The sequence below is a fragment of the Diadema setosum genome, chromosome 13 (genome assembly GCF_964275005.1).
Source record: "Diadema setosum chromosome 13, eeDiaSeto1, whole genome shotgun sequence".
Taxonomy (NCBI): Eukaryota; Metazoa; Echinodermata; class Echinoidea; order Diadematoida; family Diadematidae; genus Diadema; species Diadema setosum.
Window position 1 is genome coordinate 499,329 of NC_092697.1, and position 23,820 is coordinate 523,148.

Sequence of the window (23,820 nt, forward strand, 5' to 3'; positions counted from 1 at the left end):
CGTTTACATTACTACGTCAGGTGGTCCTGTAGGAATTGACAACATGGGAGACCTATTGTTTGCTTAATTGATGACCTTAGAAACCTTTGTATGATCTAGAGCCAATTGTATTTGTGTTAAAATTGTTTCATCTGCTTTTAAAGACACGGTTTCATATTGCTGTGGCTGATAAAGAGAACCAGGGATAAAGTGAGTAAGAGATAGTTTGCCTTACAATACATGAAATGCCATTTTAATGATACTTAAGTTTCTTTGTTTGGACGGCTGTTCGGGAGGTGTTCAGAAATTTGGTTTTGCAGACAACAGTCGCAAACAAGCTGCTACATTACTAAAGGTTGAAAAGAGCATAGCAATAAACAAAACGAGTGCATGATGCTGCTTTGATAAACTTTAAAGCTTTACCAATAGGAAAATGCTTTGACTCCAGTTAGGTCAAAATAATATGTAAATGCATCTGATTTGGCACATAATTTGTGCATTTCAAAAGAATTAATTGACCAGAAAGATAACGGATAAATAGACAAAATTAATAGCTACATGTATATTATATTATATATATATATATATATATATATATATATATATATATATATACATTGTATATAAACTGAAACCAAGTTCACGCTGTATCAACAGTGATTTCGGCACACAAAATCTCAAGTGTCCACTTGAGATAGAGCGAATCGCTCGAAAATTTGTGTGCCGAATACATACAGTGTGAACTTTGTTTCAATTTTGTTTTTGATGATATTATCACACCAACACGTGGACAACTTACTCTCTCTCTCTCTCTCTCTCTCTCTCTCTCTCTCTATATATATATATATATATATATATTCATTTCTTTATATTCATATATATATATATATATGAAGAGTTTGTTTGCAAAAACCGATAAGTCCATATTTGCCAAATGGAGATATTTGCGATTAAAGGTCAAGAAAAATAAAGAGAATAATAAGAAAATTGTTGCTTTTTTTACCATAACTTCAAAAATATACTTTTATATGTAGTGACCAATATATCATTTAAAAGGTATTATTTTGTACTTTATGACAGAGATCATACTTCAGAATCTTCAAAAATGGACTTATCGGTTTTTGCAAACAAACCCTTCATATATATATATATATATATATTCATTTCTTTATATTCATTCATATATATATATATGATATATTTAATATGAATGTGAAAAATTAAAGTAATATATATATTATATAAAAATGAGATATAAAGGATTAGATATAAAGAAGAAATGAAAACCCATATTCATAAATCTTTTTCAGTCCTACAGTGCAATATCTCTGTATGAGCCCACATGATGTCTTTTTTTATTATCGTTACAGATTTATTTCTGCCGATATCATCATAATTTTTATTACTGCAAAAAGAAAAACTAGAGATTGTAATTTGTCATCACTGACAAATTAAGGTGATCCGATTTCTTTTTTAATCAATGATTCGAGTCGTGATAGTGCAAAGTCTCAGCTACAACATACTAAAATCTGAGAGAAATTCACCGAAGCATATTAAGTAAGATAGTGCTCGATAAAGAGAGTCATGTCAATTTTCACATCTAAAAAATTCCCTCCCATAGAGATAACACGTCATAGCGAAAATAGAAAATATGACCTTTGACCCCACTTTGCACAGACAAGATGGCATCTGAGCAAAAAGTGGTTATTTTATGAAATGATCCCTGTAACATGGTCTTTACGTGTGCAAAATATGGGAAAGATAGAACATGTATTCACCAAGATACAGGATGAAACATTTATGACCTTTGACCCTAATTTACATACCCAAGATGGCGTCTGATCAAGTCGTTGTTATTTTATGAAATAATGTTCGTGACATGAACTAAACATGTGCAAAATATGGTGGTGATAGGATATGTTTTTCTTGAGTTATTGCACATAACGTTGCAAAAAGAAAGAAATATTTCAATACATCGAAGATAAACTTTAAATTCAAGTAACTTTTTTGACGTGATCCCGACATCGTATGAAAAAACGAAGGGCACATTTACGATAGCCCAAAGTCTCAGCTACAACATATTAAAATCTGGGAAAAATTCACCGAAGCATAAGTGAGCTAGTGCTCGAAAAAGATAGTCATGTCAATTTTCACTTCCAGAAAAACTGCTCTCCCATAGAGATAACACGTAAACTGGTCAAATTTTACAAGGATACTTTCAATCCATTCTTACGAGGTGATGACGTCATCCAATCAAAATCTTGTAATTATAAATATGAAAGAACATTAAATAAGCTACAACATACTGAAAGTTAGGTGAAACTCGGCAAAGGATAAGTGAGATACGCTCGAGTGAACTTGAATTTTGATGACGTCATTTTGAAAATTTACTTTTTTTACTTTTTTAAGAAATTTGATATCTTTTAATCATTTTTTCAGTATCGCCAACCCATGAAATGATATGTACAACTCATCAGCTTTCAAAATATGTAAAGAAAATGGGGGGTCACCGTCCATCCTGACGAGTAAAATCGGATTTAAATATGGCGGTTTTTTGGCATTGTTGCACTGTATATCGCCATTGACGCGCGCGCGGAATTTCAACTTTGACGGGCCCGTATGACGTCATATTGAGTCGGATTGACTTGAAACTTGGTAGAAACATTCTTTGACATTTCCGAATCCGATACGTGTGAAAAGACGGGAAATTTCTATTGCATATGAGCTGTGCGTGCGTATATGCGCGCGCGCGTACGCGTCCGTCGATTTTTTTCTGAAATACTCCAAATGACCTGAAACGTGTGCAAAACAATTTTGAGCTCGATTGGAGCATGTTAAAATTTCAACGCGCGCGTACGCGCTCGTTTACTATGAACGTGACTAAATTTTATGAAATATATCAATAGAGCTTGACTTGAACTATATGATATGTAAATTTCATTGAGAAAATCCATTCCATTAATGAGATACGAATGTGAACGTGTTTTCAGATAATGACGTCATAGTGACGTCATGGTTGACCGATCACAGTGATACATTAGATCTGTCGTCCTTATGACGTGATACATATATGGTATCAGTTTAGAAGTGATAGGTGAATGACTTTTAGAGTTAACCGCTGCACAACATTTGAGGAGAAAGAAATAAAGAAGAAGAAGAAGAAGAAGAAAGAATCCGTACAGATACAATAGGTGATCCGAGAGGATACTCGGATCACCTAACAAAGAATCCGTACAGATACAGAAGGTGATCCGAGAGGATACTCGGATCACCTAACAAAGAATCAGTACAGATACAGAAGGTGATCCGAGAGGATACTCGGATCACCTAAATAGAACGAAAGGAAAGAAAGAAGAATCTCCCTTTGTTTATAAGACAAGCAGTTACAATTAATGAGTTTATGGTGAGGTTAAAATGTCATCTCTTGAAGTAATGTATTTTTGTTTGAATTTCTTGTATGTACAGTATGTTATTGATTTGTAATGCGCAGTAGAGTATATTACTACAGTAGCTGCGCAATATAAATGTCATTTATTATTATCATTAAGAAGGAAAGGAATAAAGAAAGAAAGAAGAAAAGAACTTGTTAACAGAATAATACAGTGATTACTGATGCCCTAGAACGTCATGTCAGCTGTTCTCTGGCACCCCGTATACTTTGCATAACTAATGATGTCCATAAACCCGTTGCCTTTGAGAATGAATTAACATCCGTGTTCACCATGAGTCCGTACATATAGGTTCCATATACAGTACACTGTAACCATTAATTTGTAGTATACAGTGTATGGGTACATGTTACAAAACACAACAAAGACGCTGACATCATGGAGGTAGAAAAGCTACCTCCATGCTGACATTTACCACAAGGTGTTTCGCTCATTATCATCTGTGCTGAAGGTCAGGAGGTTGTAGCCTTTTGACAAGGCCTAGTGGCTGAAAAAGAGACTAACTTGAGGAGAACGGGTGGCGATTTTTTCCGTAACCCTAACGCGAGAAAAGGCGTAGCCTCGACGTGCTGCACCACTCGGTCTCGCGTTCACCAATTTCTCGCAATGCTCGGTGTGGTGTGGCGAGTTAGTCTCATTTCTCAGCCACGAAGCCTTGTCAAAAGGCTAGGAGGTGGGGGAGGAGTGTTTTGATGGCGTATACTAGTAGGTTTTATATCCTTTCCTGAGGTAAACCCGACCTTTTATCTCTCTCTTCTCCCCCCCCCCCCCCTCTCTCTCTCTTTCTCTTTCCCACTTTTTCTCTTCCCGCAAGTATTACACACTCTCACAACCAAGTCGATTCAAACGATTTCCATCATAGACATCGGGTCTTTAGAAGATAGACTCTGCATAACAAACTACCAAATGACTTAACCCGTACCATAGTCTGGTGGTTCATGTTTTAACTCTATAGGGAATTAAGGATTCAATGTGGAACGGATTAACCTCGACCTGACCCCACAGGGAATGTTTCGCCATGAGTTCACAATATCAAATGAAGAAAATTGAAATATGAACAATAATAAAATATTGAAAAAAAACAACAACAACATTGAGACAGAGAGTCAAATTATCTGTTTGGACCAGGGCTGTGTTGATATAGAGTTCGAATGACATATGTTTGTAGCACGTCTCATGGATAACGTACATGACGCTTGCTTGGAAATACTGCGCGTGTGATAAAGGTAGGCATGTTATATAGGCAATAGCAGTCAACACTAAGGCCGTATGTGTTTAGCCTAAACGCCGTTATCCTGTCATCTATATGCAAACATTCTCTCGTTAGTTGATTTTAAGGTCATTGTAAATACAACGTCTTACAGTAAACAGTCTTTATAACAGATCTTGATAACAGGCATTATATAGACTGTTAGTATTCACGCCAATATTATAGTCTGCCATCTGTATCATGGCCTCATAATCGTTATGTGGACATCAACGTACATGTATGTTATTCCAGTCACTACTCCTGTATATGCATCCAGAAAAAAAAAAAAAAGACGAAGGATATCTGAGGGGATCGGGCTGGGAAGGGAAGATGGAGGGTTGAAGTGATATTTGTCTTTGAACACTGTGAGTAATGTCTTCTCGTTGGATGGCAAGTTTGACAGACAAGTCGATTATTTGATGCAGATGGATGGATAACAATGTATGGTGCAACCATGGAGAGTAGCTCCATGGTGTAACTAATCACTTGTTGCCGATGAGATGATAGATACATATATACTATGTTTTTATTAGATGGTTTACTTGTCAATATTGAGTCGGTGTCAACGAATGCTTGAAGGATTACAAAACCGCGGGGTCAGAAAAGAGATAACAATCGTTCAGTTTATTAGAGGCAAATAATATCATGTCCATATATTATTCATATAAAACGCGCTGATCATTCTAATTACTTCCCGCCACCCCCCCCCCCCTTGTAAGGCAAACATATGTGTATGGATAATGTAATGATATATTAAATTGTCGTCCTTGATGGAAAGTCAAACCAAATCACCGAGAAAAGATAAATAATATATATATATATATACAGTATATATATACATACTGTATATATCATCAAAAACAAAACTGAAACCAAGTTCATGCTGTATTCACCAACAGTTTATTGCGGCACACAAATTTTCGAGCGATTTGCTCTTTCAAAGAGCGAATCGCTGGAAAATGTGTGTGCCGAAATACATTTTTGGTGAATACAGCATGAACTTGGTTTCAGTTTTGTTTTTGATGATACACGTGTATTATCACTCCAACACGTGGACAACTTACTCAATATATATCACCAAGTACTAAGAACTAAGATTTTTTTCTTTTTTTTTTGTATTAAAAAGTCTGCATAGTTTTAGAATGCAATCGGGAAAACTTTTTTTTTTTCCGAGAAAAACAAAAATAAGACTGAAGAGTGCAATCCTGGTTTAGTTCTCTTCTTCTTCTTGCTGTTTTTGTTTCTCTTTATACTGACGTGGATTATACTATCAATCATTAAACTATGCAAGTATGTTTATCTATGACATACTTATACTTTCGATAGTGAGAAATGAAATGTCAGAGAGACATGTATGCTGGACTAAAAATAGATCAGCTATCATTGTGCGTATATTATGTTTTTGTGTGTGTTTGTATGTTACTTTTTGACGATCATCCATTCTGAGATTTAATGGTAACTCATATTTATTGAAGCTGAAATTCGATGCCATTTCCATTTCCGTGTTTTTGGTTTTGTCTACATCCATGGAACAGAAAAATAAATGAATGATGATGTCCAGTTGTTATTCGAGATGGCTTTGCCAGAAGATAAAGTGGATATTGATTTGATAAGCACGTAATCATATTGAATTCTTAACTTTGTCGTACTCTTTCTGTTCCTTGGTCTTTTCTTTGTTTTCCCGTTTCACGTTTGCATGCCAAACAGACGAAGGAGATCGCATTCGTGGTCATTTGTCTCTACTCCTTGGTGGTCTCTCTGCTCCTGCTCCACGATAGGTTCGAAGTCCGCGTCGACAAGGACAAGACAAGTCGGGATGTTAGTGTGCAGGCCTACGCATTGACAGCAGTAGTGGAGGGCAACCCCAGACCAGGTCCTGTCGTCCACGAAGACCCCGACAACAATGACGAGGACGAAAAGGAGGAGGAGCTCGATGTCGAAGAGGAGGACGACGAGGAAGTCACGGCTAGTCCCGTCATACCAGGCTACTTTTTACTTGATTCAAATGAGGTAAGTACACGGATTTAACGTTAATCACAGCCATTACTATTGGGGTGCACTTGATAGTGGCCAAAACTAAGAAATGTGCCTGTGAAACGTTCCAAATCGTTCTTAGTTTGAATTGGAGAATCTCACAGAACGCATTATCGAGACTTTGTAAGTAATTGACATTTACTCTCCCGCTCTCATTCTCATTGTATTTCACAAAGAACAGCAAGAAGCAGCAAAAGAACGCACGCGCACAAATAAAATATGTATACACAGAAATACTGAGTACATACTCGTGCATCGTGGTCGGTTATGATACGATGGTTAATCAGTTAGCCCAAATCCCGTAGAGAATTAATAATAAAAAAAAAAGTAGTATCAGGGAAAATCGCATTTCTCTATGATTTTTATTTCATCCTCTCATGATGTATAATATACGGAACAAAATATAAAGACATTCATCTGTGAGTTTATACTTCTATAATAACTCTGACGATATCGGATGCCCTAGCTGTGCGATATTACTAGTAAAGTCAATATACTATTGGCTTGGTGAGTCAATACTCGAGTTTCCACGGCACACCCTTTCTCAAAATTGCAATGAATTCAATAGCTCTAGAAGGTTACAAAGGCCTTAAGTTACACCTCTTTGAACCGGTAAAAACCATGAATACCTCCTTTATGCAAAGGTATGTGTCAACAACAGAAAACACTGTAAAGGTAACATGACATGGTTCCTCTCTTGGGGGGGGGGGGGGGAGGGGAGGAGGAGGGGGTGGTGGTAGGTCTCCTGTGGTCCAAATTCAATTTTCTGGCCTTGAAAATCTCCGATTCTTGTGACTGTACCGGATCAGTAATCATTGCGATGTAAACAATAAAACATTTCCTAACTCGCGATTGTTAGAGAAGAATAAAAGGATAACATGTTGAGAAGAAGAAGAAAAAAAAAAGTATGATAAGTATACAGTAATCTGCAACAACGTAACAATTTCAAACGAAATAATTGTTATAGAAACGGTAGACATGGGCAGTTCGCTATGCAAGTTTACTAGTCCACTAAGTGAACACAAACCGTTCTTCATCAAACAACGTTTCACATTGTCCTCTGGTTGTTAATCATTTTGTGTTTCGTTTCACAAGACTGAAGGGATGGAATTCCATCATATTCTGTCATTTTCATCGAACTTTGATTGCCAAGGGGGCCACGACGAAAGAAAGACTTTTCCACACCATTGTGTATAGACCAGATACTGGCCGTTTTTTTATCGTATTATATCCCTCCGATCGTGCGCCAGCGTAAATCACATGTCTACCACACTCATCGCGTGATCCCAAAGAGGTTCAACCTCTTTGCGTGATCCCCACCGATCGCGTATCCCCTCTGATTTGTCTGCCCGATAGCAGGTTGTGTGTCCGTGCGTACAGTTAGTGCTTTATAGTACATGTATTGTGTCAATGGTGTAACTGATCTGTGTATGAGCCGAGAAGCGCGCACGGGTAGCTCGTAGAGAACACCCAGGCAGCGTTTTTTTTTAAGACGGCACAGATTGGGGCATGGTGCGTGTTAAACCTATGGGAAAAACGTAGGGTTAGGGTTATGGTTATCGTTAGGGTTAGGGTTAGGGTTAGGGTTGGGGTTTTAGGGTTAGGGTTAGGGTTAGGGTTTGATGGTTAGGGTTAGGGTTATAGGATTAGGGTTAGGTTTAGGGATAGGGTCCCCAATAGATTTTTAGGGTCCCCAATCTGTGCCGTCTAAAAAAAACACGCGTCCAGGCAGTGGACTACATTGAGTATTGCATTGTGATGTCATCATCTACTGAATATCAGTTACTGCTTTCATATGAAATCGCGTTGATACATACGATGTTGACATTAGAACTGACAAATGTCAATTGACATGGATTTCAAGAAAAAAAAAAGACAATGATACTTCCGTTTTTGCTGTGCTTAATCACTCAGCAGTGGCAGATCCGGTGGGCGGGGGGCGCACGGGCGCCCACCCCTCTTTATTTTGTATGAAAACAAAATAGATAAAAAGAAAAAATGGGAGTGCGCCCCCTTTAATTTTGTACAGGCAGATCCCCTTTACGAAGTTCCTGGATCCGTCCCTGCTAAGGGCATTTATACCAAAGAATATCACCCAGAATATCTTCGTCCACTATCATAGAGGTGGTAGGTGTTTCATTTGTTTTGTTTGTTTTTACTGTTCTTGCTTTTCTTTATTTGTTGGTTGATAGTTGGTGTTGTTATTGTATCAGTTTTTGGCAGCTTATCCTTAGGTGCCTTGAATTATGGAAATGATTACAACAAAAAATAACAGAATAGGTGATGGGAGAAGAATCAAGAGAAATTGAACACTCGATTTTTTGGTGGATGCGGGCACACTAGCATTACAGAATAACAGGTACATTGATACCACACGGTGGCATACCTTGTCTACACAACACATATACCAGAGATACGCTGGGTATTGTCCAAACAGATAAAACAAAGTTTTACCAACTTGTAGTATCATTAAAAATAGTAAAGAATGTGTGATTACCATGAATAAATGAATAAACAAATAAATAAAAAGCATTTGACTGCCTTGATGTTTACATAATGTGATTTATCATTATTGTCAAGTGATAAGTTCAGAACACCTTTGCTTCAGTTTGCAATTCACGGGAGCACTCTCTGGTTCTTGTATTGAAGGTTCGCCACCATCTGTTTATTTGTTTTTGGTTTTTTGTTTTCTGTATAAACAGCACACATAGATACAGATCGAGATTCCAGTTTCACGAGTCATGTGTATCTCATGATTATTATTACACTTTTGTTAAAGATTTTTCAGGAATATGACGTGAAACTCCAACCAAATGATGTTAAAGCCGTCAGATGATGTTGGAATGGGGTTGAAAGATGGGTTGATGGTGCGTGTCGTCAATGACATGCTTGCCATTGTGTCATGACATTGTATTGACTCCAAGAAACGTGGGTCGATTCATCCAACCTGTTGCCCTAGCGCTCCCAGCGAATGGCCTGATTTGAATGACAGAGGCAGGTGGAAAGGGAACTTTACTTTGACCTTTCAAAAGGTCAGACAAAGCGTAGGCTGTGACGTCAGCACCGCCCTCTATTTTCAAGGGGCAAACACAACGCATAACAATCCCACGTTCAGTTTGCGATAGACCAGAACAGTGCGCTCTATCCACTACTGTATAAGCTGTTATTTTCAAGAGGGTTTTATTTTCGCTAATTTCACGAATCACAGTAGATGCACGCGAAAATATCGCCATGCGCTATTAACTGTCTACAACACTTGAATTTCCAGGGGAAATTGCTCCCTCGATCAGACCGAGTCAGCTAGGAATGAGTGCCTCCTTTGTCTTGAGCGCTCCCCCCCCCCCCCAAAAGAAAAAAATGTGAAGCGTCATTTATATTTGATATAGATCAGTGGTCGCTATGCCGATATCATCCAACTATCTTTACCTAAGATCCAGTGATCGCCTTTTCAATGCTGTTTACCTAATAGTGTGGACTGCGCACCCCTCTTGCATTGTATTTCTTCTACATGGCGTGTTCGTCGTAGCAAGGAGGTTGAAGAGATGGAGTAACATCAGAGTTATTCCCTTTGATCTATGTTCGAAGCCGCCGCTCAAAAATATTTGAAGCATGTGCCAAACAGGATCTGCCGCGCCGATACGAAGATAATTGACTCGTGTCTCATTGCATAATCACCAGTCACTTTCAAAAGAAGATATGTCTTTGTGATGGTAATTACTTTTCGCTATCCCTTCTTATAAAAGGTAGGTAGTACAGACACGAGGATGCGCGAACAGAAATTGAGGGAAAAATGCGGAAATGAAGATGAAAATTACTCGATTGGGCATACGCGGGCACTAATCTGATATATCTATCAATAAAGAATTATACTTGAAGATTATTACATATTAGTTTCATTTGGGCTAATTCAGTCGAAAAGTGATAAAACCAGCTTTCCAGGATGGTACAGTTTTAAACATTTTCACATAATACAGCTCTGATTTACACTTTTGCGCAATTTTCTGAACGGAATTGACTTTTGTTTTACATGCTTTATTATTAAGTGAAATTTCACTTCATTTAATAAATAAATAAGCAAAATATGGCCAACATTATGATAATGTTCAAAATGAATCTTCAGATTGCTCAGCAAGACGGCGGCTTGGAACATCGATCTTCAAAGGCACAAGTGCACCTATGGAATTCTTTTGTACATCAATAGAAATCTGACAACTGTTTGAATAATTACAGCCAGTTGGAAAATCCATGTATAAAACCTCCTTGGTCGTAGTAAATAAGCGTACAAATTGCGAGCGATCTTACTCTTTCGCAACACGCGATATCTCGTATCGTACGTATTCAGGCGACGGGTTGCTCTATTCATATCCACATGAGTAATTCATATACACTATGCGAACAATGAACTCTATGTAACAGAGATAAAGCGATTTTTATCACAAGCTCTTTGAACAGAGATAAAATGCATGCGACGCGAGTTCCATTAACACCAGCCTCGTTCTCGTCTTTGTTTTGTTGTTGTTGTTGTTGTTTTTATCATATCCTCTCAGGGTGGCGTCTATTCATCACAACGACGATCGCCATAGAAAGAGCACTAGTCTGGTCATTATCAACCTCGTACGCAGTATACATTTTTATTGATAATCAGTTTCTATCTTCTCAACATAGAATTTACTGGTCTCTACCCAACAACGACTGTTCTTTCTGTATACAGGGTAGATTTCTTACGTACTTTCTGTATTAATGTTGTGTAGCGGTGTTTAGCTACTCGGGATCGGTATGTTCATTGATTAATATAGAGGTACCAAGTCCAGATATGCATAAGAAGACGCAAGAGAAACATAGGCTCCGGAGACTGGATTTGTCTTTCAGAGTATATTTATTTCTTGAGTTTAAGTTTATAACTCAAGACTCCAAAAGTTTACAAGTGCAAGTCGCCTTTACAATAATATCAGAGAGCAATCCGAAGGTGGCATGTTCCCATGGTGGATGATGAATCCGAACTCCTTAAGTCTTCTTCAAGACATGATCCAATTCTCTGATCATACATTCAGTCACGAGGATTACACTGGTGGTTATGGTTACACTGTTGTGACACACTATTAATGGGTGAATGGGGGTGGAGTCTTTGTGTTAAAGAGGGGTTTTAATTGGGCAAAACTTTGGTTGGTATAGGAACAAAGGCGGGACTAGTTTTAAAGAGGAGGTAGTATTCTTGGATTTGGATTTAACAACAATTCTAAGTAATCAATGGAGGAAGGGCAGGATGTTTAGGTTTGGCTTAGCCTGGTCGTAAATTAGATGGGGCTAGAAGTACTCAAGGGATGATGAAGGTCGATGACTCACTGGATGAGGTGGAGAGTATTGGTAGGGGTCATTGACTGGTGGAGGTGAACTGGTGGTGTATGTCCAGTCATCAATGTAGAATGGGAGGGGGTAGTGATAACTTTGTGTATCATTACACAACATTAAAAGTCGTTAGTGTTCTGCAGGGAGACAGTTTTCTCCGAGAGAGGGCACCCTTCACGGGCAGGGGTGGGCTCTCAGCTCTGGCGGGCACTATCCACTGCTACAACGGCTCTGTCTTCCTATTGTCATCGACTGTATGTAACCATAGCAACCTCATCCAGCACCGAACATAATTGATGTTATTAGTAGTCTCAATGGAGTTTTCTGTAACTTCAATATTTTCCCAAGCTCGCAGTAGGCCTATATAGCGATAATGTAGTAGAAGAATGACGCACAATGGTTGTTCCCAGCACCATGTATTAACATTGATTCTTTCCATATTGTGTCACCAGTCTTCTTCTGCACTACATTGTATGTGACTTCAAGTGGGAAATAGTACGGAAGTTTTGAGGGTATAATTCGCAGAATGAAGATGATAATATTACAAATCTTTAAGGGATGTAACAGCTGCAATAATATGGGCAGAATGTTGTGCGTTTCCTCTTGGCTGGAAAAGCGTTTTAACCTCTCCTGCAGTATAGGGCCTACACAGGGGGAGGCAGGAAAAAAAAATGAGAAGGAAACCAAGAAGACGGAGCTTTTTTTTTCATACGTCGGTATTTTGAGTATTTTAGCCAAGAAAAATTGGGCCATTTCCAACAAGGAAGAACGTCTTCTGTCATTGTCATGGAGACAGCATTTTCACGCATCTCTAGAACATTTCTTATCGTTTATTGTTTATTATTATTGCTGTTGCTGTTGCTATTTAATGATTCTTATTATTAATATTATCATTATTATTAAAATAGCCGTTGTCATAATTAGTAATATTATATTTTGTGTATTTACCTTTTCATCGTTCCCTGATCGTTCAATATTATCTTCACTTGATAAAGCTTCACAAAGCTGCACAAACACAGAATTTTACCAAACTGAGATCATTCTGCATTTCATCTAGATTATTTCATCTAGATTATAAAACGTGAATAACATGCTCGCTATAAAGGAAGAAATGGATTTATCCATGGACACTTATTTACAATGTTAGCAAATTTTTTCAGACCTATTTTTCAAATATACCATATATTGCTCTTGCATTCATGACGTCAATACATTATGTTGAACGTGTACTGGGTATTGTCTGGTTGTTAATCCAGCGTTTTTAATATAGGTTCTGGGTCACGCATGGCTATGTTCAGTGTATGCAGGGAGGTGGCCACCTCCCTGGTGTATGGTTTCAAACTGAACAACAATCCGGAAATAGAAATAGTGCTCTGCACTGATTTCCTGGTTACTCTTACGCTGCCATTACACACAGTCTTTAAAGGGCCCCTGCCATACAAAATGTATGTTGACAGTGCCCTTTGGTCTAGATACATAACCAAACCACTAAATGCCTCTTGAAAATATGCATCATATACCTATAAACTTTTTTTTTTTTTGTAATTTTTCCCCGCATCCTGTGAAGCTCCGCCTTAAAAATCCTCCAGACCATGTTTATTCATAATATTCCAACTGTGATATCATCCTTCTGTAACACTTGACCTGAACAATAGACAGAGTAATGTGCCTTATACCATCCATTGCTATTACTATATCTGCATTGACTCACGATCATCACATGTTCTTTTTCACACAAAATTTTCTTACAATGTTTCACGTAGCAATGGATGTTATTCATATGGATTCACGTTCGCATATTACACATCACAATTAAAGGGAAGACAGGTAAAAGAGAAAAATTATTCAACACGTAATGGAATCAGCAAATGTCATAATGAATGAGAACCAATCGAGGCCGAATCAATTAAAAAATTAAAAGGATGCAGATTGCAATCTAATCAAAGATACATGATTACATACATTGTAGTACAACGTTGTATACTACTATAGATTAAAAAAAAATAGATACTAAACAACAGTTAAGTAAGAACAAAAACGGTAAATTCTTAAAAAGATTATTCAGTTGCACTATGATTCAAATGTTTTTAAACTTACGTTTAGATAATGAGAGTGTAATTTGACATTCTTTGATACCGATGGTGACTTATTCCAACATTTGGCTCCATTGTATCTAATCGTAGTCTTTGAAAACTTTTATATGTACAAAGGTAAACATATTGACGCACCTAGAGTTATAAGAATGGACTGCACTATTTGGCATTGAAGTAAATAGATCATGGTTTGCCAAAGGTAAGGTATCTTTCAAGTACGAGAACGTAAATTTAACCATCACTTACGATTGCACCATTTAATCAATTAAATACAGTGTGTGCAAAACTGTGCACATTACATAGTAATATTAGTATTCTTACATTGTATGACACATTTTTGAAATAGTAACATACAATTCAATGAGTATATGATAAGCTATTGTCTGGCCCCATATTACTGCCCAAATGTTTGTAAATCATAGTGTGGTACATTGTCAAAGGAATTTCAAAATGAATTTTAATGCTTCAAATAATTAATGACACTTACAATTCTACTTATTTTAATACAAGTATCACTAGTAGACTACTTCCAAATCAGGGCATTATCAATGATTGTCACATCAAGAAATTTTGTTCTATTTACCTGTTTGATTTTGATATTATCTATGTACGTTTATTGAAAAAAAGGGGCTTTCTCATCTATTACCTTATTCAACGGTGGAAGTATTGGATACTTTATTCACTTAACTTGAAAATGAATATCCCGACCTGAAAGAATAGAGTTCTTGCTGCAATCAAAAAAGAGAAAAAAGAAGAGAAAGAGGGGAGAGAGCGGATTAGAATGTTTTTTTTTTTCCTAATTATTATGATCAAGACTTAAGTCGCCTGTTGCTGCTGCTTAAATCACCTCACGAGTAAGAAATATATTCCCCTCCCCCCACCTTAATTCATTCTGGGCAAACGACTATCGATTAGTTTGAAACAGATGTTATAGTAAAAGTCAAAGTACAGCCTGCTTTATCAAACAAGTTGACATAATCGCTCCAGATGGCAATCGACTTCCAACCATAAGGAGTGTCAACAAGATGTATAGGCAGGAGATGCATGGGGTGACATTCGAAGGGCGTACATCTAACATGTGTCGTGATGACAGAGTATTTTAAAGGGGAAGTCCAGACAATTTGCATATCACATCATGAAGTACATGTATTGATCTGTGGAATCCACTGTGGTCCTAGAGCGGATAAGCCAATTCTCTGAAAAATCAAAAATCATTCTTCATCCTTTAATTATTATAGATTCTGTTCTGTAACTGTGTACCCAGTATAACCAATATAGCTGGTCAAATGTAAACGTCTGAAATTCTTTCTGAAAGTCTTTGATTTCCTAACATAATACAGATCTATTGATAATTTTCACTGGGGAGGCATATACATAATGTACAAGCTATTCTATCGACCTGTACATACTGGTACTTTTTGCATTTCAATCCTTGGAACCCAGTTTGCATGAATGAGTTGTTGCTTTCTTGGGGGAAGTCTTGAGCTTGCTGATTTTCAAGAACAAGATTAACAAAACACAAATACATTTATACGTTGGTCTTTTCATTACCATTATATAGATTATAGCATGCCGTCTTTTGAGGCGTGTACATCGAGATCATGAACCGACGATCGCTGATCTTGGTAGTTTTCCTGTTGATTTCAATGACTGAAAAATCCTGAATACATCATAATGCAGAATACGTAGTACAAAGTCAGTAACTACCGGGAACTCTTTTGAAATTCGTTTGAAGATGATATTTGTACTCTCCACCCATCATACAGTATTAGATTAACCAGTGCTGATACCTATGTTGCTTATTATGACCACTGGGAGGAAATCAATGTCAGTAAATTTGATAGTCATCAGTTTGTATTTTACTTTCATTTTCATGATTTTTTAAAGTTTTGATACTCTGAATTATTTGCAGAGATTGATTGTACCTAACCTTCTTACTTTATTCAGCTTGCTATTTTTTCCTTTCATTATCATCAAAAAAAGGGATGCCCTCAACAACAAAAAAAGTGAGGGGGGGGGGGAGGGGGGCTGAAAGGAAATGAGGACCTGCAGTTGCCGTCACAAAATAAACAGCGCCCCGACGGCGTCAGTTATACAGATTATAGAGGTCGATAGCAGTCTTCGGAATCATTGTAAAGCAAGGACGACTATAAAGCCAGTTTGTTCACGCGCAACGCCATTGGGGAATTCCATTTTCACGAATAAATAATGATGGTTTGTTTGTTTGTTTGTTTGTTTGTTTGTTGTATTGTAACGTCGTTATCATGTACTCTTTAGAATGTTATAATGTTTTGATTTAGATGTACAGAGAAAATGAAGATGAAGGAGGAATTGATGCGGAAGATGTTATTTTCAAGAGTTTTTTTTTTTCGGAACGTGTAGTCTTTGATGATATATATAGTTTATATAGTTTATGTAAACTAATCAAGTAAGATATATGTAAATGTATTATGAACAAATGATCATTAATTTTCTGTAACAATCATAGTACAAGACGTGTTTTTCAATGGGTTTTGAATACAACTGTATACTGTTCATGAAGAATTATTATTTAAATTGTATATTCCTTGTACGTACAAGTGTAACACTGGTGGAAGATACATTTTCTTATTCTTATTTGTGAACAATAAAACATTCAATTCAATTCAATTCAATTCAATGCAATTCAATTCAATGTACACCTTGACATTTTTCCAGCCTTTCACACGCCGATGTGGACGATGCGCTCTGGTATCGAGCTCGGGCCATCTCTATCAATCGGGCGCTGGGGCCGACATCGACAGTGCCGACTGCGTGCTCCGGATGAACACCGCCCCCGTCACCGGCTGGACCGAGGACGTTGGCTCCCGAACCGACATCCGGATCATCGGCCACCGTAATCTTCCGCGCGGTCTCCTTCGCGAAGCCGAATTGCAGAAGGAAATTCTGACAGACCAGGCAACCCGCGCTAAGTACATTGTAGTGCCTTGGTTGTTTGAGGAGAAGATCAACATGACTACTGACTTTATAATCAATGTTGCCAGACAATTAAAGCAAAATTTTTCCTACGACAATTTTGTCTTTTTAACACCAGAGAAGCACAGCGAGTCGGAGACAAGATTCCGACTGGATACTGGATTTCGCAGGTGAGATTTGATTTCCTTTTACCCACTCCCTGACAGATTGTCATTTTGTTCCTGTGAGTTTTCCCCCAAGGATAACTCAAGCATAAAAATTATTCTCGATTGGAGAAATCGAAATGCAACTGTAAAAGTGAAGAGTCAATCACTTCTTAAAATCTTTAATTGCCACTTGCAACATTCCCTTCCATTTAACGCTCCAAGTTTGTCATGAAGAAATGAGTCCACGTAGTTTCCAGGAGAATTATGACACAATAACAAGAAGGAATCTACGATACCAAATGATTTCCCCCCATAGATCATACCCTGCCTTTCAATTCAACTGGAATGATTTCTTCATCTCACAACAACTTGAAGTTCCTGATGTTTAACTTCCCTTCAAATATAATTCGCCCCATATAGCGTACTTTTTGTTGTATACATTTTGCAAAAGTAAACAGATTGAGCTTATTCAGGTGTCTACATATGCATATTATGTGTAGGAGAGTTTTAAATTAGGCCAATCAAATGGTTCACTGCTGCTGAGAAAAGTAAAAAATAAACAAACCAACAAACAAAGCTAAAACCGTACAAGCAAACAAGCTAACAGACAAATCGTAGCTCTTAATGTATACCAAATTAGCGCTAGATGGAACTAACGCACAACAGAATTCAAGTTATATTTTCCATGCAATGAAATTACTGTCAACGTAGCGCGAGGGTGTGACCTGAATGGCAGGCTTTATCATCATCTTTCTCTTTGATTCCATTCCAACCATCGTGACAGGGCGGATCTCAACTCGTGGTTCAGCACTGGGTTCGTTTCGATGGTTTTCGCTCTTGATGTGTGTGACAGCGTACACGTTTACGGGCTACCAAACATCGACTTCTGCAAGTGAGTATCATTATTTTTTTTTTTTCTTTTTGGGGGGATATTTATTTGATTATTATTTGATTATTGAAATCTTCATTCATTATGTATATATATATATATATATATATATATATATATATATATATATACATGTGTGTGTGATAAAACCTAAAATTTTGATTGAAAGGTCTTTATTAAAACGTCTGATTTTGCCACCAACAGTCGAATTGCGCAGATGTACATACAACGTTATACATTGACATAAAAGGAATAATTTCATCTTAAACCATAGGTACAAAAATCATCACATTCAAACATGTATACAATAAATACAAATTTAACTCTAAAAATTCTTACTTAGATTTGATTAGGGTGCATCAATCCAACCAAAGGAAAACAAAATAAAAACACTAGCAACCGAGAAGGCCTACATAAAATTTTAATAATAATGATGATGATAATAATAATAATAATAATAATAATAATAATAATAATAATGATAATAATAATAATAATAATAATAATAATGCAGGGTACTTATAATGCGCCAATTCCAGATAGCTAACGTGCTCAAGGCGCAGTAGAAGAAATAACTTATGAAATACAAAAATCCTTACGCAAATATGCATATGAAAATGAATGACACAATAGTGATAATGGAAAAAAAATATCATAAGATCCCAAAACTTAATTAATATCAGTCGCATTTCAGTAACTCTTCCACACATCCCACAACACACCCACACTCCCTCAAATAACAGTAAAAAACATCACATTCAATGTCCACCATCACAAAAACAAACACTCAGTTGTAAACGAACAAACACCACGGACATTATCAGCCTGCAATCCAAGCGGAGCAGCCGCCATCCGTGTCGCTGGTCCACCTCTCTGGTAATAAAAAAAAATGCATAAAAACGCTTCAAGCAGCAAACAGGTTAATCATCGCATCCTTCATCAGCGACCTGATATTGATTTTCAACTTTAGAATCCGTTTCTGAAGCAGACATACACACAATGTAACAGCTCTGTTCATGTTGTGCTAGGCCGATAGGATGTGACCATGCATCACAAAACAGGATGTGATCATGCATCACAAAACCAACAAAAAGCCGCACCGCCTGACTTTTGTCAGGAGTCAAAATAGGTGTGAAGGGTCAACCTACTCAATCTTTAGCTTTTTACATTTTCTGAAAGAGCAATTTTTCTTCTACAGCTGTGTACATAATTCTGAAGTTTGGGATCATAAAACGAACTGGAAATGTCTCCAGTTTTTCTACAATCGTTTTTCGTGAAATTGTGTGATAAGGTATGTGGGCCCTTGTTATTTGGAAAGAAATATAGACATCCGTCACTTTCAGCTCTAATTTTTTTTTTTTATAATTTTTGTTTTTTATGTAATCTGGACCGCGTGGGGTGTGGTTACAATCCATACACGTAATCTGCGAGCGGGGTGTCATTCTGTTTCGGCTAAAAGTTCTGTCTACATCACCGCCAAGAGAAAACATGAAAATATTACCGTGCATAAATTACAAAACTTTAATCAGCTCAACTCAGCCGTTATCTTGAAAGGCGGAGATAAAATCACAGTCGACATGATTAGCATATAGTGTGTGTGTGTGTGTGTGTATGTGACTTTCTTTTCTGAGGAGTATATGTGTGTTAAAATTCGTTTTCCTTGGTTAAAAGAGTTACAATGTAAGTTTGACATTAGTTTGCACAATGTTGGTGTTACTGCATTTTGTCCTTATATAGTGTAAGATTGACGTTATTTTGTACAATGTTTGTGTATAATGCAGTATGTCTTTGTGTGATGTTTTGTTTTTGTTTCTGTGAACGTTTTTATTTCTGTGATATGAAATTGAATGAAATTCAAATAAAGAATTATCCACACACAAAAAAAAAAAAACTCCCGGAAGCATGATGCCTTTCTGTAGGTTATCCCTCACATTATCTTAATTTTCAATTCATGCCGTACTCTATACAATCCTTTAACCCTAAAAAGACTGGACATTTCGCGCGATTACTCTGCAACATGCAATGCTCTCGCCGCGATGCTCCATGACTTTTTTCTTTCGATTTTCCCGCACATTTTGACACCAAATTTGTGACGCCCGGGGGTACGGTTCTGAAGTTACATAACTTTTTGTACATGCACGTGAGGCCGAAAATGGCTAAAAAATGTGATTTTGTGTACAAAGTCAATGCAAATTGATTTTTTTCACATGGTTTATATAAATATGCTTATTTTTACTCTCAATGGCTAAAATTAATTTGTTTCAGGAGTATTATGCTTCAAAAAGTGTCTGCCACAAATTTTGTAAATAAAAAACCAAAAAATGGTCGAAAAAACAAAGAAATACATAAGAAATTCATAAAACAATAAAATAAATAAGAAATTGATTTTGATACCCAATTTTTTCAAGTACATTTGCTAAAAATGCCACAAAGAATAATTAGACCAAAAATGAGCACTTTTGGAGCTTTATTTACTGATTTAGATCAGAGAGTCTGATTTCTTGCATAAATTAGCATAATTAATCAAGATAAAATAAAAGAAGACTATTTTGGAAAATTTAAATATACGATCTTGTAGATTACATCGCACACTACTATTGTGCAAATTTCCGCGGCAATCACGCGATCCACGGCCGAGATCTTAAGGGGGGGGGGGGGGGCCCTTTAGGCCCCCCCCCCAGTCTTTCGAGCTACCAAAATAGCCCAGCCTTTTTAGGGTTAAGTGTATTCTGTAAATTGAATTATTCCGTAAATTTCATTCTCTGTGAGAGTTTTTGTTTCTATTGTTTGACTTTGATGTGTAGATGCAGTTATGATTTTAATTTGTAGAAAATCTAGTAATTGAAATGAAATGGAATGAAGTAAATATGTCTCTAATACAATATGTTAAGATGCCATGTCAAGAATAGTGTGTGTGCAAATCGCTTCATGCAGGGAGTGACGATCCGAAGAAGCATACAAAAAAAAGAGGAAAAAAAGTTCCTTTTTCATAGTTTATGTCTCGTTTCTTTTCTCCAGATTACACCAGAATTCTACTATACCTTACCACTATTACGAGCCCCATGGTAAGACAGAGTGCGAGTTTCAACGATCGCATGAGATGCGTTTTTCCGAGGGCCACAAGTTCTCAACGGAACGCGCGATGTTCGCTAGATGGTCAATGGTGTACGACATCAAGTTCCACTATCCATCATGGACGGCCACTATACAGAACATGACGGAGCAACTTGACACTGAATTCCTTCGAAAGTACAGGGAGGCGCTCGTCAATGGAAATCTTAAGGAGCTACAAGGACCACGCTATATCATCAGAGACGGCAAACGGTTACGTGTGGTGGTTAGGCGCGTGGTAAGACGTCCCAAAAAGAAACCGTAGGCATAACTTGCGAGGCCGTCTATGACCCTGTGGGTTGCAGTTCGATTGATTGCAGGTCGCATTCGCAAACGCATGTCTCTGCGAATCTTACGATTGTACTCGCAAATCTTGACAGTGTGCTACTTGGCTGTCAATAGCAAGATCTTCCAGGAATCTGCTTTTGATCTAGGTTGACTTCATTAGTTTAATGCTTGTACTATTTTTGTCAGAAGAAAACTGTAATGCAGAGCTCTTTACCGTAACAGTCTCACATTTCAATGTTCATCAAACGTTCCAGTTTTAATGTTACAATATACATGGCGAAAGAGGCATTTTACTTGCTCTTTCGTTATAGCATAACATCCTTTGTTCAGATATATTTGTTTGAAGAGGTTGTACGTCCATTTGTGACCGTTGTCATACAGATGTTTTTGGTATCATGATCTGCACTTGCTTGGTAGGACAGTGGTCATTTATCAAGAGCCAATTATAGTAAACAGTCATTAACGCACTTATGAACAGTATAATGAAGTTATAAATATGGAAAAAGAGGTCCAGTTTACAGCTCAGAGTAGGCCTGATGTTTTCAATCAATTGAAGTAAAACAATGATAGAGATGAAGTTAGAATAGTAAAACAGTGATTTTACAAATCTAAATGTGACCAATATTTGACATCAAAGGTATAGATATAACTTGATATGATCTACATTATTTTTCTGGGGTTTTGGGGGGTTTACTTTCATATATATATATATATATATATATACATATAATTTATCATTATTATTATTATTATTATTATTACTGGGGTGATGACATATACCATGTCGTAAGTGCGCCAAAGAATATATTTTGACATCAATATTTTGACATCAAAGGTATAGATATAACTTGATATGATCTACATTATTTTTCTGGGTTTTGGGGGGTTTACTTTCATATATATATATATATATATATATAAAATTTAATAATAATATTATTGTTGTTATTATTATTATTATTATTATTATTATTATTATTATTATTATTATTATTACTGGGGTGATGACATATACCATGTCGTAAGTGCGCCAAAGAATATTTATTCAAAGAAAACATCTTTGGGAATTTTGGATGTCGTGGAGATTATGATTATTATTAATCTAATACTCGAAACAAACTACCTGTCAGCTGGGTTAAAACGCCATCTGCGTTGGTCATGTATTGCATGCTTATCTCAATGACACTCCGCAGCTTTCGGTAAAATTGTGCCATATGCAGTTTCAGTCAAAGCGGACATGACAAAAACATCAAGCATAATATCTCAAGCGAGAATATGGGCTTATTCAATGTCTTTGAGTTATCATTTGCCTTTCACACTCGTAGATAGTTTTCGGTATGGCAATTCACTTTGCACAGTAAAGTTTCAGGTAACCGCAACCACATCACATTGTAGTGCGTTTATTGCGAACAAGTGTCGATGTAACATATCTTTACATTATGGTTCACTCGCGAACTACTTCCACCCTTTTGTAATTGATTTGCCGCACTGAAGGTGCGACCACACCAGTTGACAATCTCATGACTGATATCTTGTACGTACAGTGTGCTATGGGGTTATATTGTGTTGTTTTGCTGATACCAAAGTAATTCAAATACATGTACATGTAAGCGTCCATATGACGGAGATTACAGATTATTTTGCTGAGGTGAACAAAAAAGTTGACGAAAAATATCATTTGTGCATGCATCCTATATTTGTGACGATTCTGCTTGATGAGGACCAGTCTTCAAAAATAGAAATTTTGGTGTGTCATTGATTTTGCTAGTACCAAATTAGATTGTTTTTATTTTTCACCATCTGCTGTCGAACTGTCCAACATCCACATTTATACTCGCATTTTTTTCAATGTTCTGAGATGTTTTTACAAGCAATCTTACCTACAATGCATGCTGGAAATTATTTATAAATAGTGAAACCCAATTCAGTTTAAATGGGCATCAGAATTTGCCTTGAGTTGATTGTAAACATCTCCGTTAAACTTGACATATCCCGTCTCGCATCACACGTACTTCTTCAGACTCGTAATTTGTGATTTTGTACTACTTTGATTTGAAAAAATTTCTCTAAACATATGATATGAAGCTAAAGGATAATTCCATCACATTCCAACGCTGCTTCCTTGAATTTTATTCAGTCTCTACTCTGACTCTTATTTATTGGTTATCATTGATCCGCCATGAGTGTGTAGCATATAATTCTATAATTATTATTATTAGTAATTGTAGTAGTAGTAGTAGTAGTAGTAGTAGTAGTAGCAGTACATGCATTGTAGTAGTAG

The 23,820-nt window shown here is 36.9% G+C and overlaps 1 protein-coding gene across 1 annotated transcript in view; it reads left to right on the plus strand.

Annotated features, from left to right (window-relative positions):
• The window catches only part of LOC140237010 (alpha-N-acetylgalactosaminide alpha-2,6-sialyltransferase 3-like), a 33,321-nt gene extending 11,805 nt beyond the window's left edge, over positions 1 to 21,516 (plus strand). Inside the window, exons 2-5 of the mRNA XM_072316956.1 lie at positions 6,385 to 6,687; positions 16,848 to 17,275; positions 18,036 to 18,143; positions 21,159 to 21,516. Coding sequence (XP_072173057.1) covers positions 6,385 to 6,687; positions 16,848 to 17,275; positions 18,036 to 18,143; positions 21,159 to 21,516 — 1,197 coding nt within the window. The remainder of the gene's footprint in view (positions 1 to 6,384; positions 6,688 to 16,847; positions 17,276 to 18,035; positions 18,144 to 21,158) is intronic.
• Positions 21,517 to 23,820: the final 2,304 nt, after the last annotated feature.